This window comes from Phalacrocorax aristotelis, chromosome 21, assembly GCF_949628215.1.
Source record: "Phalacrocorax aristotelis chromosome 21, bGulAri2.1, whole genome shotgun sequence".
NCBI classification, from domain to species: domain Eukaryota; kingdom Metazoa; phylum Chordata; class Aves; order Suliformes; family Phalacrocoracidae; genus Phalacrocorax; species Phalacrocorax aristotelis.
The window spans coordinates 4,771,597-4,789,174 of NC_134296.1; the positions used below are offsets into that span (position 1 = coordinate 4,771,597).

Sequence of the window (17,578 nt, forward strand, 5' to 3'; positions counted from 1 at the left end):
CTGACTACCCTTCTCAGAAAGGGAATTACAGAAACAGAACAATAATAGCAGGGAGAAAAAAAAAAAAAACCTTGAAAAGGAAGATGCTCATTATTTCTTTTGACAGAAGCAGGCGGCTTCTCGCAACAGCGGCCAGGGTGAAGAGCAGGCAGGCTCGATCCCAATGTCATTTGTCCTTTGCAGAATCTGTTCTTTCTTTCTCTATTGAGCCCGTTCACTCTGATCATCTCATGAAGAGGCCCATGAGGTTTCCCCCCCTCGAACTGCATCCCGCAGAGAGCCGCATTCATTTTTAATTTAGGGAAGTAAATGGTAGTGATATTATTTTCCCCCCTTTAACCAGGCATTTTCAGCCCCCATTCAGGAAATGCAAGTCTCTACCCTGCCGGGTGCACAGCTGAGCTCTCTGCCCAGAAGTTTTGGGGAGCAGGGGGCAAACGCGGCATCTGTAGCAGCACAATACCAGGGTGGGGTGAGCACTGGGTGTGGGTTCGGGGCAAGGGGTGGCTGCTGCTCCTCCTGCATGGGACAATCACACCTTCTAGCACAGCCAGCACTCACGGAGATAGTGCCTTGTTGCAGACTATCTTCCTCACCCGCCTCCAGACCCTCCGTGCGCAGCCCCCTTCCTCCCCACCGCCATAACCCCCCCAAAGCGGAGTCCCGACCTCCGGCGCACACCAAGCCCTGGCACTTCAGGGTTTTCCTGTCCCCTGGATCGTCCCTTGCACCCCTGCATCAGGCGACCCCGCTGGATCCCAGCGCGGGCCGGGCGCAGCTGCCGCCGCCAGCTCCCTCCCGCCGGAGCAGGAGCGCGCACGCCTGCAAGCGCGGACGGCGGGCAAGGCAAAGCGGCGGGCGGGGAGCGGAGCTGCGGCGGGAGAGGCGGGAACGGGGAGGGCGCCGTACCTCCAGCATCCAGAAAGCCAGCATCTTCCTCATGTAGGGCTTGATCTCCCGCTGCACGCACTGGAAGTAGGAGACGCGGGGGCTGTAGCGTTCCTCCTGGCTCAGCAGGTTTTGCAGCACCCGCCGGTCCCCCAGGAGCTGCGGATCGCGCCCGGCGCGGGGCACGCGGGGCACGGCTTCCACGCACAGCAGCTCCATGGGGGGGGGGCGGGCGGGCGGGCGGGCGGGCAGGACGGACGGACGGACGGACGGACGGACGGACGGACGGACGGACGGACGGACAGAAGGGCAACCGAGCACCCCACCGGCTCCGCTGCAGCCGCCGCGGGACGCCGGGAACTGGCCCCGCCCCGGGGGGCGTGCCTGCCACCCCCACCCCCGAGCGGCGCGCCGAGGGGGCGGGACCACCGCCACCTCCCACCAATCCGTGGGCCGACCGACTGCGGCGCGCCGAAACCGGGCGGTGACCACGCCTCCCCCGCAAGGGGCGGGGCGAGAGGCGCGCCGGCGGGCTGACAGCACGTGGGGCAATCGCGGGGCGCAGCTGCCATGTTGGGGGGGGGGGGGGGGGGGAGGAAGGCGGGCGGGCGGACAGACAGCGGGCCCGGGCGCCCCCGGGGCCCCGCCCCTCCCCTCCCCTCCCCTGCGGCACCAGCGGCCGCCCATTCCCCGGCGCCCCCTTTGCCCCCCCGGGCCGCTGCCGGGGCCGAGCTTGCAGGGGGCTTCTGTCAACCCAATCTGTACAAATTTCTATGAGTAATTTTTTCAGTATTTAGCCCCATATCTTTTTTTTTTTGTGCATGACCAAAGCCCTTCAAGACGATGAAAATAATCAGCTGTGCACATACTTGGAGCCGGTCCCTACCGAGCCTGCTGTCTTCCCAAAGTTACCCTCATGCTACCACTGGCGCAGCCCCACCAGAGATAGCAACCTCAGTGTCTGCTGCGATAAGGGTTTGTCAGTCTTGGCTGGTTTTTCAGAATAATTAACAATTGTTAGAAATACCTTTGCAAATTGTAGTCTGAATGGCTACTTTAGGTGTTTTAAAGTCTTTTGAATAAGTTTGCTGTGTGAGTCCCACCGCATTGGGTTTGCCCTGCACCCGTACCCAAGTCTGCTTCTAGTTCACCCAGCAGTTAATTGCTTTCTGGTACGGAAAGTTGAAGATGAGGGGCTGTAATTCTGACCACCTTGCTCTCTGATGTTTGTTACTGGCTACAAAAAGGGAGATGTCTTGACTTCGCCAACAGGAACGGTCAGAAAACAGTATAAAATGTACAACAGATTCTCTAATAGGAAGGGGGAGTGGATTGCCTTCAGGCTTGCAAATTAAAAGCTCCTCACAGAGTTGGAGAATTAGCTCAGGAGATCCATTTTTTATGAAGGTTCCCAATATCGGTTGCGAAGGCGACGTGCCCGAATGGGACGACCTGCCTCTACAAGCCTCTTTGCCAGTGGGATGGTGCCACAATGTGGCATTTGCAGCAGCAGTTGCAACCAAATGATTATAATCACCAATGCGAGAGGTGGGAAATACATTCCAGACCACCAGCATCTCTTGTTTTGCTGGATTACATCATTCCCCACCAATTCTGACTGCCCTACCCTCTGAAATGAAGAACCTCAGCAACTTTTGGGACACTCCATTTCACAGCACAGCATTGCTGGGCCGAGAGCATGATACAGGGGATCAGCCGGAGACCTCACAGCAATAATCCGTCTCTGCAGTCCTGGGGAGAAAGCTGCTCGTGTTCAGAAGGGAACAGAGTGATGGTATTTGTAGAAATCGAGGACTTTAGGGATGCAGTATCATACAGAGGGGACTCAGCTTGAACACCTCTGACCGGTCCTGCTGGAGTTCTCCTCAGTACCTACACTTGTATGTGTTTTTCAGCTAAGGAACAAAGAACCAAAGGAGTTAGCAGTGGAGTGATTGGCCACGATAGCTACTCCCCCCCCCCGTCACTTCTGTGTGTGCCATTTTGACACATTTAGTACATTTTCTGTATTTTCAGTCATCTGAAATGAGTCTTTTAATGAAGAACAAACATACGAAGTTAATAAGCGTAAGTAAAACAAGACTGAAGTCTTTGTTCTCCCTGCTCAGGATTTTTTTTTTTTTTTGGTTGAAAATGAAAAACATCTTTTTGATCAGAGGTTTAGAGGTTCAAAATACTACTTATGACAGTGAACACAAAGGTCACATACATAACACACATTTCACATGCTGGAATCCCATTTCTACGCTTGTACAGATGGCTTTCATTTTCTGCAAGGTATGTGATACATTGCAAATTTTTAATGATGCCATCAGCATTGATTTGTTGTGCCGAATGCCCCGAGAACACCATACAGCACGGTGATGCGGAACTGGAGAAAAGAAAGGGGGAGAGAATTAGATCCATCCCATCCCTGCCTCAAAATGAAAAAGAGGAATTTTTGTAGGTGAGATGAGATTCCCAAATCCGTTTCCCAACTAACTTTCTTTCACCTTACAAATAAATCTTCCAGCGGTGTGGGCAAGAAATATTTGAAGAATCTATGGGAGAGATTTCTGTGGACCAGTCAGCTGGTTTTAATCCGGGATGATGACCCCCCCTGCTCTACTCCCCCACTCGTTCATTGTGAGCAGCATCCCCCATTTGTGCAGGGGAAGAGAAGGGCCCCATGTCCCACATTTTTAGTAAAAATAGACAGCAGCTATTTTCTTTAGTCAGGCAAAGGGAAACCACAGCACTGGGTTCTTGGTCCTTCTGGTTTCTGGGCTGTGCCTTTTGAAATTGAAAGTTTCAGGCCCTTTCCCAGACTTCATGGTCTTTCTCCTGTTTCCCAGTGTCTGCACGGTGGTTCCGACACAGCCTGTTCAGCTGGAGCTGGGCTTGGCGGCGACCGTGGGCCATCGGACATGGAGGGGGAAAATGAAGCCCGTTGCATAAGAAAGTGTTCCTTCCAGATGATGACTTGGCAAAACTGATGCCTCTGCAAGCCACATTATCAGGCTAGAAAGGCAAATTACAGACTGCGGGCATCCTAAAAAGCCTGTTGTGTGGGTGTGCGGAGGGAAAAGAGAAAATTCCAGGAAAACCAAATTTTGGTCACTGTTGTCCATAGATAGGCAGTTTCCTGGCTTTGGCAAGAGAGAGCACAGCAATATTAAAAAGGGAAATTCCTTCAGAGTAAAAATTAAAAAACCTGATGGCCTCCAGACTTCCAGGATCTCGAACCAGCAATGTTTTTCTTTGCTGAATCATAAAGGGGGCTCATTTTTTTTGGTATGTTGATGATGAATTAAAAAGAGCGACCAGCAGCTGGAGCTTTTAAAAAGTGCAATGCAGATGCAGGTCTGATTTTGACGGGCAGCTGGTGTCACACGTGGGCTTGGATCGAGGCTAATGGCTTTTATCGGGATGGCTGTTCAACAGGGGCACATCCATAAGCTCTTTGCTGCAGGAAGTTTTTATCTATGTCACTTTGCATCAGCAGTGGGCCTGGCCCTGAAGGCCGTCAACAAATATGATCAGTACCTTTCCTACACTGGTTTCTATGTGTTATATTTTATATCTACCTTCTGCCCAATTTTGATCTACCAAGAGCTAAGCCATATTCTTCCTTGGTCATACTGCAACTACAGTGTCATCAGTGACATCAAAAATGAAACCACTTAACATACATGAAGGACTTGAAAACCAAATCCAATGAGCAAATAACTATATAATTTGCTGTAGGAAATCCCCAAAAGAAAATGAAAAACAAGTACCATTTTGTGCATATGTGAGAAAGAGTGAAGACAGTATTTCATGCTCTCTGGTTTGAGGATTTCAAAGCACTTCGAACATCCTAATCTGTTGTATTTCACATCCAGTTTTCCCTAAAGCGGAGAGATCGCAACTGTTCCCAGCAGGAAAGGACAAGGGCTCTGGCACGCAAGGGCTAGCAACGCGTGCCATGGCAGTTTGGTGTCACGGTCTGTGCTTGCCAGAAGTCCCTGCTGCTTTAGGAGATGGCCCAGTTTACAGTCCATCATACACACTTCAGCTGCTGGTAAAGATGTAGCAGTACTAGCAGGTCAGGCCGTGGGTTGCAGCAGCCGAGGAGGGCACAGCTTCATCTGCTGACATGGCAGCAGCAGGGCTGCAGGGTTGTAGCATGTCAGCCCCTCGCAGAGGTTTGCTCTAGGGCACATGAATCAGACCCGCAGGCGCAGAGAGCTGAGGTATCCTCCCCGCTCATTCAGACATTCCCTGGTCCAGTGGGCAGGAGAGCTGAGGATTTCCTGGTCTCGGTCCCATGTTGAACACAAGACTGCTGTCTCCCTCCGTAGCTGGCTCCCTCTCTCCTCTCTCATATCTTATTCATTCTTAACTTAGAAAAAAGCTTTCACTGAAGTTTAGTTGAGTAGAAGTTTAACACTTGACCCAGGGGACGTGTTTCCTAATATCTTTCCCATTACTGGCAACCACTGCATTCCCTTTCCTCCGACTTGGTCAGACTTTTGAGTACAAGTAATTAGTTCAGAGTGATGTCATCTGAATACTGAATCTCAGCAATGCTCAGATATATCTACATGAGAACTCTGAAGAAGAAAGCTTGCTGCTTCAGAGGTCAAAATATACCTTCTTCATTGACTTAAATCCCCTTATTGGAGCAGCTTTTGGTACAGTTTGGACCACTTGCCTGTTGAAACAAAAATAAAAGTGCGACTGCGGATTCTGTTTGGGTTTACGCTGTGCCCAGCGCTCCTGTATCTGAGCCTGTCCCTATCAGTGTAATAATGAGCTCCTTAACCAGGATTATTCAAGGAGAGAAACAGTTGGATATAGGGAAGCCCTTCGCTTAGGTGGCTTCCAGAGCAGAACAAAGAAGTGACTGGAAAGGGGTATGAATGGATGAAGAGAGATGCACATATGAACAAGCACTTAGCGAGCAATTCACTACATCTTTTGGCAAATCATTTTGGAGAAAATTTCCAGAAGTGGCTATGGCTTTGGAGTGTCTCCATTTCAGAGCAGCCGGGCCAGATTTGACTTCACTGGAGCCAGCCCAGTTTGCCTCAGCTAACAATTTAGGCCAGCAGAGGTTTAAATGTAGCTTCACCTGACTTTTTATGAAAAGCATTAGAAAAAGTTTGTCTTCATCTATCATTTTAGCAGCTGTTTTCTGCCTTAGTTCCCTTTTCCTAGTGAAATCTAAAATTAAGTCACATTTTCATTGACTCAGACTTGTACCATAGTGAGCCATCCCCAGGTGAATGTTCAGTTTTGCTCCAAAATCAGGCATTTTAGAAACCAGCCAAATTCAACTGGTAAAGATAGAAAGAAAAACCATAGAAAAAATGCAAAGCTGAAACCAATCAATTTCAGAAAGCAAACTGGGCTTGGAAAGCCCCCAGTTGTGATATATTTAGCTCATTTCAGGGGATTATCTGTGGTCGCCAATTATGCAAATTGTTAAAAAATACTGCCCTGAATTTTACATATAAAATACATCTTTTTTTATAACACCCTTCCCTTGTCCATCCTTCCTGCCTTTTCCTGCCCTGCCCTGAATTGATCTTGCTGCCTACGCCTCATACACCCTATTTGGTAGATTAGATGCGTTTGGGTTTTTCTAAGAATTTTTGGTTGCATGATAATTTTCATTTGATGTGGCAAGCCCGGTGCCTAGTGCCTGTTTGCCAACGCAAACTGCCAGCCAGCGAGTCAGAGCCAGCTCGAGGCTTCTCAGCAGCGCAGGCAGAAAGGGAATTTGCCATGGCTATAGTGGAGAATGGATCCATCCTGCCTCATGAAGCCATGAGGAAGGGGGGACTGCCCAGCTGGAACAGGAGCAGGGAGAAAGGAAAATCCTTGAAAGCTGGGCTTGGTGTTCCTGCTGCAAGTTGAGTCTGCTATGGGATGAGGCTGTTTGCAGCACTGCAAGCCTGCATCCAAGCTGTTCACTGCACGGTAGCACCCAGCCACATTTTCCAGAACCCCACAAAGCAAAGCAGGCAACAAAATCATGGCAGTAGGGCAGAGCCAGCCAGCACTCCTGAGGAAATGGGGTGTGACAGACTGAGCGCTGGACTGGTAGGCAGGCCAGCTGGATTTTAACCTTGGCTTGGCCAGGTAGTAAATGGGGATGGAGACTTGGCTGGTCTCTGCCCAAGCCTGGACTAGGAGGATCGTTTCCTCTACAGGGGCAGAGGGGGATCACCTCAGGACCCCCCGTCAGGAGGGTAGGCTCGGAGGGGTGCACTACCCCACTGTTAGCGTTGCAGTGGAATGACCACAGGACCGAGCTCTGGGGTGCCAGCGATGGGCAAAGAGGAATCTCATCAGATCAGTCGAGTCTGTGCTAGATCAGGCTCCTTGGAGAGCGGGAGGACTATGCTGTGTGCATGTGAGCGTTTTGGGGGTAGAGAGAAAACGATTGATACCCCACTGACTTCCCCCACTTGTGGTGCACCTGGGTTGCTGTCACCTTCCAGCAGAGGCTGACTGTACGCTATGAGGGCTTTGAACTACAGGCAGACCTTGCAGGCGAGAAGCCTTTACCATGAGCTTGTTGGCTGCACTCTGCTCACCCTTGGTGTAACTGAAAGGAAACATCTTGTACCAACCCCACATCAGCCAAAATATGCCTACACAGCCAGCGGGCACCAAGCTGAGCTGCTCTCATGTCCAGCACAGCAGCTGTGTCTGTGCGTGCCAGACCCTCTGCTCTGACACCCAAGGGACCATCCCAAAGGCCACCGTCTTTGCCACCAACCTGGTTTTACCACATTAAGCCAACACATGCATAGCATATGCGTCCTCCCCCACCTGGGCAGGGAAGAAGTACGCTCATCCCTCCATAGTTCAAACTGCAAAGCCAAAGAAGGAAAATTTTAAGGACCTACAAGCCACAGTGATTAAGTACAGTCAAAGAGGAATGCAAGTACACCCCTATGTTAATAAATGGAAATAAAATACAATCCACACAGCAGTGCAGCCATCGTTCAGATAACCTGCAGCTTTGAGGACAAGTCTCCTTCTCTAAGTATTGGACTGTGCTCCCCAAAAACCTTTTCCTGAAGGCACAAATGTCACTGTATTTCTTGTGATTGTCACAGCCGGGTACCTCTGTATATCCCAACAGATGTGTAGAGATCACATTCACTGAGGTGCTGGTATCTGTAATAAAACACTGATGCATTTCTCCCGGCAGTTCTGTTAGTTGTATATTATCTACGTATGCTTCTGCATTTGTGTCATCAATAATTACTGACATTAACAACATGCTAATGAGGTACACTCTGTGAATGCATACACATCACTGGGCAAGCAGCATTCCCACTGTATTTAGGCAGATCTTTGGTGGAGTGGTTCCAGCAGTTGCCTGGGATGTTAACCATTTCTTCCAACACTAACCTACTGCTTTACATTTGCTCTGAGCCTTACAGCATAGGAGTTGCTGCTTCTGCCTGTCTGTTCTGCTCTCTCCTAGCACCAGAGCAGTGAAGATGCCTTCTGAGACATCACAAGCTGAAATTAGTAGTCATTTATATGGCCAGCTGAGTTAGAAAAAATTATATTGTCCCCTATTCAACTACTCCTACTAGAGATCCAGGCTTCAGCCACTCCAAATAGACCTGCTGCCAAAAACCAAGTCCACAGCTTACACTCCTGCCCCATATTTGTGAGCAGAAATACTGTCCTTCTCACTTGACTACAAGAGCCTGAGCAGAAGGGAATCAGATCTACTGCAGTGCAACACCAGTCAGCCTCCTACCAGGGTATTGTCTGTAGCAATTAAAATATGAACTTCCTTCCCACTGTGAACTGACAAACAAAGAGGTTCCTGCAATCAGGCATGAGTGCTTCTGAGTTTATTTTTGTAGCTCTTCAGCATTATTTAATGTGAGCTGGCAGACCATGTCCCCAAAACAAGTGTTAATATCTGGACAGTGAACAGCCCGCTGTGGGTGTTAGGGCTGAGCCAGACAGCTTTCAGGGTTGGAAGACCTGAAATCCAGCTGGATATGCTCTACTCTGGGTGGCTGCTGACACAGGGGTGAATCCATGGTATCCAGTCTACACTGAAGAACCCTCTGTTACTGCCAGTATTTTGAAACTGCACAACATAAGCTGCTGGGGAAAGAGAAAAGATGAGGGGATAGCAGTGCTTAATAGACCTGCAAGGGAAGGCAGGAGTATCCCCACTTGCTGATGTAGAACTTGAGGCACCGGGCATGGAAACATTTGCTCATCACTCCCTGGCAGATGAGCACCAGGCCTAGACACCAGGGAGCCTGCGATTTCCAAGTCCCAGCGCAGCGCTCTGTCTGCCCAAGCCAGGGCTCAGAGCTGGCCCCGGCGCAATCAAAGAGGTCGCACGCACATCATGAGTGCCACGTCCCGCTCAGTCGTGCGCTGGTGTGCTTGGTGCTGGTGACGCAGCTCTCTCCCCCGGGCACTGATCTGTATGGCACTCACTTGCACATACTTTCCACTGCTCTGTGATGCAGGGCTGTAAAGATGCTGAGCAGTCACTCCTCCCTCCATAGCCCAGCAAACAAGGGGACCTTGCAACTGTTGTTGGCTCCTCTTCACCTCTTTCGTGGGGGAAGACTCCCTGCTGCACAGCCACCTTGTCAGTCCCCATCCAGGCTCAGAACAATGACAAGTGCAGAGCTGCTGAACAGCCCCATCATTGGAGCCACTGATTACCTGCACAGCTTGGGTCAGGCAGTAACAAGTACAGGGCTTGCCAGGCCTACTAGGAACTGTCATTACTATAAAAACATCCCCTCCTTCCTGGTGTATTTGAGCCAAAGCCAGTTGCAAGCAGCTGAAGGATGCTGGCACAGCAGCTTTAGAAGCAGCTGGAGATGCTGGAACTAGAGATGCTGTTTTGGACCCGGAAGGTGTTACACGGCCAGATAAATGGCTGGCACAGGGGCACTGCAGGGATTATCGAGCAGTACCAGAGGATGTGACCTCGCTGGAAAGCCACAGTTCTTGCCTGCTGAAAGCCTATGAGGGAATCAGAAGCATGTGACAGATGAACACACAAGGAATGTGGGGACAAGGACACATGGGTCATCATGGCCCGGTGGGTGCAGCGGTGTTAGCTTTGCTGTTCCTTGACCTGGAATGCCCCTGCCTTTGTTCTGCAAGCGTGACTTTAGGACAGAGATCTCTGGAGTCTTGCCTTTGGATTTTCTTTCTATGTTTTGGACCAGCCTGGTCCCCTGGCCATGCCGAACTTGCTAATGTGACCCTAGGGGGAGGAAAAGGAGAGATACACCTCTACTACCCAGTGCACCAGGGCAAGAACTGAATGGGTGGAGAGCTGTAAACAGCAAGTGGAGGAAGCATGCAGAGAACTGGGCAAAGCGAGGAAGATGAACCGCATTGCTCCGCTCATCCTGTGACAAATGTGGAAGCTCATCTGGCAAGGTGACAGGAGGAGACAGCTGGTCAGATTCAGCCAAGGAACTTTCATTTCCCAGGCTGAGCTCTGAGCGGTGCACATGATGGAAAGTAGATGACTCGTTTCTCCTCCCACCTGAGCTCCAGGGGCTTCTTGCATTCAATAAAGGCAAATGTCAAATTGGCATGAGAGTTTGACTTCTCAGCCCAGGCTGAGACAGAAACTGGGAAGATGCATGCCTGCTTAGAGAGCCAGAGAGAGGAAGAAAAGGGAAGACAAGGAGAGAAAAATAAAAGCTAGATCAAGGGCTGGATTTTCAAAGGCACTCAGCAGCCAGCAAATCTTTTTGTTCTCAAGGCAGTGGTGGAGGAAGCAGGGTCTGGATTATTCTCAGTGAAAGCTGAGCTTTTTTAGAAACCTGTCCCCTGCCCTTCCATGCCCATGATGAAGATTTCACAGAGACAAGATATGTTTGATTTAAAGGTATAATCCTGTGGTCATGGAAGTTAATGCACAGTTCTGGGTGTGTGAACAGAAGCCGCAGGAGACTCACTGCCCCCCTTAAAGCAGCCATCTGGGAACACACGCCAGGCCCAGCGTGCTCTGAAACGACTTGGCCATCATCTTCTGGAGGAGCTGGCCTCTCAGCTACAGGCTGCACTGCATGAGCACCACTGTCTTGCCGTTTGGTGGCTGACAGGCTTTGTAGTGCAAAATAGGAGTGTAAAGACATGAGGACTGGCAGAGCCAGCCTCTTGATAATGGTCTGAAAACTCAGGAGAGAGTCAAGCACACAGCACAGCTGCCAATTCCTGGGAAATGGTGACTTATGAGTTCAGCTCCTGTCTTGACATCGAGGCTGGGGAGTAGAGTCAGGTTGCAGCAGCCTCCAAGTGTTACCAAAAGACTCTGGGTCAGCTGGGATCTTGCCTCTTCCTTGCCAGAAGAGAACAAACTCTTAATAGCTACAAAGGAGGAAAGAACAGGAGGCCCTAGAGGGATGTAAACAAGTTGGAGGTGATGGTCGATGACAGACCTCACTGCTACTGAAATCTCTTGTACGCCCTGTAATTCAAGGGCCTTAGCCAAGGAGTTACCCCCAGTCCTGTGGGTCCCTCTGAGGAAACAGTTACTAAAAGAGGATGATCCTCCCCTGCTTGATGTTGGGAACAGCCTCTGGGGAGATGCTGGTGTTGCACCGGGAGACATGAGAGAAGAGAAAGCAAGGCCTTCCTTCAGTACTGGCCTGGGAAGGGTGTTTCCTCTGCACTGGCCATGCCCAGCAAATGCACAAGCAATACAACAATCTTGGGATTCTCCCCCAGCCCCTGCCACCACCGTCCCACCGAGGCCTGAGGTGCCCCCATGAAATCCGTTGGCTCGCCTGGAGCTGCTGAAGGGCATCAATGCATCACTTGCTATTTTGGAGGGAGCCCCTTTCCTGTGGTCACGCTCCAGGGCAGAAGAGCTGTATGCACATTTACAGTTACCACTGGGCTGTCTGGTTCAAGATGCAGCTGTTTGGTCACTCGGGGGACTCGTCAGTCCCCTCCCATGCATGCAGGGTTAGCAAGAGCTCCCTCGTACCCAGGCAAGGATCAGGCGATGTATTACTGCATAAAGCACAGCTGAATATGGAAGGGCTTAATTTTTGAACAAAAGCTGTGACCAGCTTCAGTGGAGCCAGGAGCAGATTCTACTTGGGAAAAAAAAAAAAAAAAAAACAACAAAAAAACCCAACAACCCTTTCTGCTGGCAACTGTAGTGAAAGGAATGAGATCTGGGTCTTCTTAGCAAACTGCTGGGCCTGGGAATGCTTGAAAGGTTTCCTAGAGACAACAGTGCAGTGCATGGAAATGTTTTCCATTTTCAACAGCACTCCTACCTCGTTCTTCTCAGTGCACCAACCTAAGCATGACCTTTTGGGGTTTGACAGCTAACAACCACTCCTGGCTCCTGCCACTTCCTTTTGAGCCTACAATGCCAACTTCTTGTGATGCCTAAGCAAGATTAGAAGCTAGAAAGAGCTTGGATATTTTCTGGATGTCGAGACTATCTTGTGTTCTAAAATGCATGAGAGGAGATGCTAAACCACATGCTTCAGAGTCAACACCAATAACGGTTCTTGCAAATGATCCCAGTCTGCTTGTGCAGGGTTCTTCTGCCTTCCTCTGAGTCAGCTAATACTGGCCTTTTGGCTGGAGAAGAGACTGTTAATTGCGCCTTAGGCTTCATCAGCACAGCATTTTCTATTTTCTAGTATCTTAACAAGTTTCCCAGAGAGAATGAGAAGCATTATTCCTCTCACCCAGATATTATGATGCACTATTAAAGTAATAAATGTTCACAGCAAAAAGAAAAAGTACATATTGGAAAGAGGCAGGCAGTGTCATGACGTTGGGGATTAATTTCCTAGCTCTTTTCTGCCTCACTCCATTGCCTGGGCAGACCACTTAGCTGCTACATGCCTCAGTTTCCCTCCAGCCAACTGTGATAATAGAGGTACATAAGTCTCCATTGAATTCAGTGGAACTGCTCCAGATAATCCAGAGTACGCGTGTGCAAGTGGAACTCCAGCAAATGCATTTATTCTGCGCTTACCTGGCACCAAGCCTACTCCGTTCATATTTAGGTGATTAATCATTAATGACTTTCATTTATTAATGGTGTTAAAGGCCTTCAAGATGGAAGAAAATTCCCAGGTGAAAGATGCTACAAGATTATGTCTTTAATTCTATAAAGATGTAAGCAAAGGATTTAATTCTCCCTGAAAATTACATCGTGCAATAGAATGACTGGATCAGACCCTTAGAAAGGGACCTAGTAATTAACTTGGTGTAAATTAATCAGCTTCAGTCAGGATTTAGAGACTTTAAAAGCCAAGTGCTAGCTTTTATAGTGACAACTCCCAGAATGTACTTTGAAGTGGCCTGCCCGCTTGAAGTGCTGTGAGTTTCAGGACACAGGAACCACCAGCTATTATTTGCCTTGCAAGGGGTACAAAAGCACTCCCCACCCCAAGATCTGGGCCTTTCAGGCCCCGATGCACACAAGGAGAGACAGAGGAGGTGCCAACCTCACTAGATAAGGCAGACAAAGGAGCTGCATGAGAAACCGACTGCACAGGGAGAGCAAGGACAATCTGGGATCTGGTTTCCTGGGTGAAGCTGCTGAAGTCCAGGCTGCTGCCAAAGGGCTGTCCCGCTCTCCCCCCCTGCCCAATGCCAGTCCTCCTCCCTTCCTTCCACGGAGGCTGCTCTTTGTGCTGGCCCCCCTGTTCTGACCGGGTTAACTTCTGCCAGATCAGGGACAAGACCTGGCAGGCTGCAAAGCTGCATTACTGAATGGGCAAGTGCAGACAGGACAGCTGTGCCCAGGAGAGATTCAGGTTGGCTTTGTCTCAGAATCAGGTGGGCTTCTCCATTTGCTCCATCCAGATAAAAGCTTTACTCTTTTCACCACGCAAAGGATATTGTGGTGGCAAAACCATTTAAGTATAACTATATTTAAATTAGTATATATGTAAAATAAACCGTGTTAATGTAAAGTATGACCATATTTGTGTAGGAGCCTCTACTGCTCTAACTATGCTGGCAAATAAGCCTCCCACAGCTCAGGAACAATTTACATTGGTGAAGCACGGACTAGACCTACATCTTCTGAGCCCCAGTGGTTAGCAGGGCAGGCAGCCATTCTGGGGAGCAGACAGATAGGCTGCATAAGTGATAGCCATAACAAAGGAAATGCTCATTACTACATTTCACATTCTGTGAAACACAGAAACCAAGACTACTGCAATTAATTAAAAAAGGAAATCAGAGCTGGGTCACTAGAGCCTAAACATAGAAGAAGAGGGGGAAAAAACAACCTGGGGAAAAAAAAATAATAATATTCTCAAGGCCTCACAAAGATAACTATCACAGGCTACACCCCAGCTGACCCCAAGTCACCCTGGTACATGGCTACTGAAAGTGCAACTCCTCAGCTGGCAGGGTGGGGCTGCCAGCATCTGTACCGGGGATCCATCCCTCCGCCCGCCACAGCAGCGGCTGGGAAGGGCTCAAGAGAAAGAGAAGCCTCAGCAAAACAAGAAACTTTAGAGGATGTTTTTCTCCAAAGAGGCTGGGAAAGTGTTTGATTTTTCTACCTGAAAATAAGTATATACATATGTTATATTCTGCCCAATTAACCTCTCTCTCTTTGTTTACCTCGAGGTCACGCTGTACTGCCTGTCGTTTGCGGAGTGGAAAAAGCAGGATTTGGCTGTGATACCATAAAGGGGAATTTTTACTGAGGCTTCTGGACATAAACACACCCTGTGGTCCTCTGTCTGTCCAGGCCCCATCGCTGCAGTCCAGGCTTACCACAATGGGTCTCCCTGCGCTGCGGCACGGACTGGAGCTGGGCAGGAAACGTTTTTCCCATCCCACAAAAATCCTCCTGTTCTGCACCAGGACGAACCCAAGACCTTTCAGTGCTTCTAGCCTTGTTTTCTAAAGAAACAAGCCATACGCAATCCCACTGCATGTCTCTCCTCCCTTTCCCATAAATTCTTAATCCTTTGGCCGATTTCAACCAAGGCTGACTGACTTGATCAGGTAAAGGTACCAACGGTGTTACATTCCCCACAAGTCTCATACAAGCAGGCAGCTCATGAGGGACACAAGTCACACTCCCACTAAGAAACAGATCCAGTCCTTCATAGACACCAGAGAGCACACAGAAGAGCTTCAGTTTTGCTGGACACCAGCTGTGCCTGGCCTTGCTGCTCATGATAATAGCGTCTGGAAAGCTCTTACGCACTGTGGAACAACCTGGGACGTGGGAGGACAAAGCTCAAGTCCAAGACATGCTTCTTCCTGGCCACGATTCTCAGTCTGTGCCCAAAGGGGTGGCTACAGCCGGGGCAGCAGCGCCACTGTTTCTCTCATCCTAATGTACTTCCAAGCACAAAGAAAAATCAGCATTTTCTTCCAAATGTTTGCACTGGGGAGTTTCAGCCAGCTCCAGTACAGGTACAGTGAGCAGCAGGTTGGGCTGCTCACCACTGCCCACAACTGGGGGAGCAGGGCTGGGTTTTGAGCAGCTGGGCATTGGGTAGGGGTGGCTCTTCTCCAGAATCCACCTCATTGCACCCTTCATTAGCAAGAAACTTGCAAAGGGCACAAACGCTTCCCTGACCCTTTGGCAAAGCCCCCTCCCTACTCCCCTGGCTGGGGCAGTGCCCCACCACATCGCGCACATCCCTCCACCCCAGCTTCTCACCACGCTTTGCAGAGGAGACTTCCCTTATTTACTTTTCCTTTCTTCGCTGCCTTCATCTCACAGGTCTTTACCAGATCTTTGCAGATCGTTCCTCAATGCCTAATCATCCATCCCAGCTTTTGCATTATCTGGGCCCTGGAGGCCACCCTGTGACACCCATCCATGCCAGAAAGGTCAGAGATAAGCAAAAGGTCCTTTTGTGTTCTTGTCTCCCTGCCTGGGTTTCTTAGAATCTAGCTGCCCTCAAAAAGAGAAAGAAGACAACCACCCACATGGGTACAGTGACTGATAGTGCTTCAGTAAGCCCCTGGCACTGTCTTTTAATGCCCAGGCAAGAGGGAGAGGGTGCCCTAAGGTATTGGCAGGCTCATATCCCTATGCAGAGGAGACTAAGGGCAGCAAGGTGTGGAAAAGGGCTGATTGCACTTTTAGAGGTAGCTGTGCAATCACAATTGCAGGCCAAGCAGGCGATCAGCTTGCATAGGAACACATGTACAGGCACAAGAGAATCCACTCATGGCCTCATGGCCTGTAAGAGGTAGAGATGCATTGCACTACTGCACTTCAACTGCTCCAAACTGCAGACTGACAGGGAGGTCTATGAACAAAAGGAGCATTTAAAGAAGGCAAGATTCATGCAGATGCTCAGAGCTAGCACAAAACCTCAGGCTTACCTCCGCACCCAAGCTGAAGTTGGTGATGGGTAAAAGGGATGGGACATGGAGCTAGTGTCTAGGCTAAGGCACAGAGAAAAATCCATTGCTGATTATTGGCTCTGAGCTGGAGAGGGGAGTTATCAGGGAGACAGTGCTAGAGGGGTCTGTGAGCTGGTCTCTGAACTGAGTGAAAATAACCTCCTGCTTTTGATCAGTGATAAATTAGAAGGTACTTTGATGATGGTGAATGGAGAAGTAAGGTCACACGTACTGAATCACATCTCCCTAGGCCTGGGTATTTTAAAGCATGCTTAACTTTATTTCCATCACAGCTGCTGTGAGTTTTGCTCCCAGCTTAGGCCAATAATGACAGCTTTGGAAAATCCCATCACTGCAGTTTAACAATGAATTAGTTAATACCTGCAAAGTGCTTTGATGATGTAGATTTCTCAAGCAGGCAGTGCAAATACTACTCATGCTTCTGGATGAAGCAAACACACGGGATACATGTTTAGCTTATAACTGGAACAAAACATAGATGTCCCTGCCAGTTGTACTGCCTGACCCCTTCCCCTCTCACTGAGAGTGGAGGTGAGGAGCACAAATATCTAAGGACAGCTGTACCAGTTTGTGCTCATCCCTGTAGGGCTGAGGTTCTGCATGACCCCCAGCAAATGGACTCCATGCACTGTGCCTCAGTTTCCACTTCCATAGTACTTCAAGACCAATGGAAGGAGATGTTCACAGAACTCAGCAATTTTAAAAATATAATTCTTGCATTTTGTGGCTTTTTTTTTTTAAATTCTTGACTGGGCATATAAATACCAGCTGCCCAAGGCTATAGTGCAGAAAGTCAAAGACGTATGTCTTTGATTTATGAGGCCTCCATTCAGTTCAGTTTGCCTCCCCCTGTAGTTCCCATGGGAAAAGTTGCTCTTCACTTCCTATCCAAAGTCTCTTGTATGTATGGCTGGGAGCTGTTAGACAACCACCTCTTTCTGCCCTTGCTACAATTTTCTCAGAAAAGTGAGCTGGACACGCTGCTTCTCCCTTCTGCTGTGCTGAATTTGTTGAAGAAACAAAGGTACCAGGTTAACAGGAAATGCAGGCACTATGACTTTGCTTAGTAAGGTGGTGACCAGGTTAAAAATCTTGGTTATCCAAACCCATGCACAATGCAGAGGAGGAAATCAGCACGTGTAAACACTGACAGAACACACCCTGCAGTAGCAGAGAGCACCCCACCACTGTATGCAACTGCTACACCACAACCTACAGAAACACTGAAATATCCAGCTCCCTTCAGCTCCCAGGAGAAAGGCTGGTGCCAAAGCCAAAGGCTGGGATAGGA

At 49.3% G+C, this 17,578-nt stretch overlaps 1 protein-coding gene across 4 annotated transcripts in view; it reads right to left on the reverse strand.

The window, feature by feature from the left end:
* The window catches only part of CCND3 (cyclin D3), a 47,734-nt gene that overhangs the window by 14,747 nt on the left and 15,409 nt on the right, over positions 1-17,578 (reverse strand). Inside the window, exon 1 of one of the 4 annotated variants that reach the window (XM_075115761.1) lies at positions 910-1,265. The exons of the other annotated variants lie outside the window; for them this stretch is intronic. Coding sequence (XP_074971862.1) covers positions 910-1,107 — 198 coding nt within the window. The 5' untranslated portion in view covers positions 1,108-1,265. Of the gene's footprint in view, positions 1-909; positions 1,266-17,578 lie in introns of those variants that run through there. 4 annotated transcript variants of the gene reach the window in all.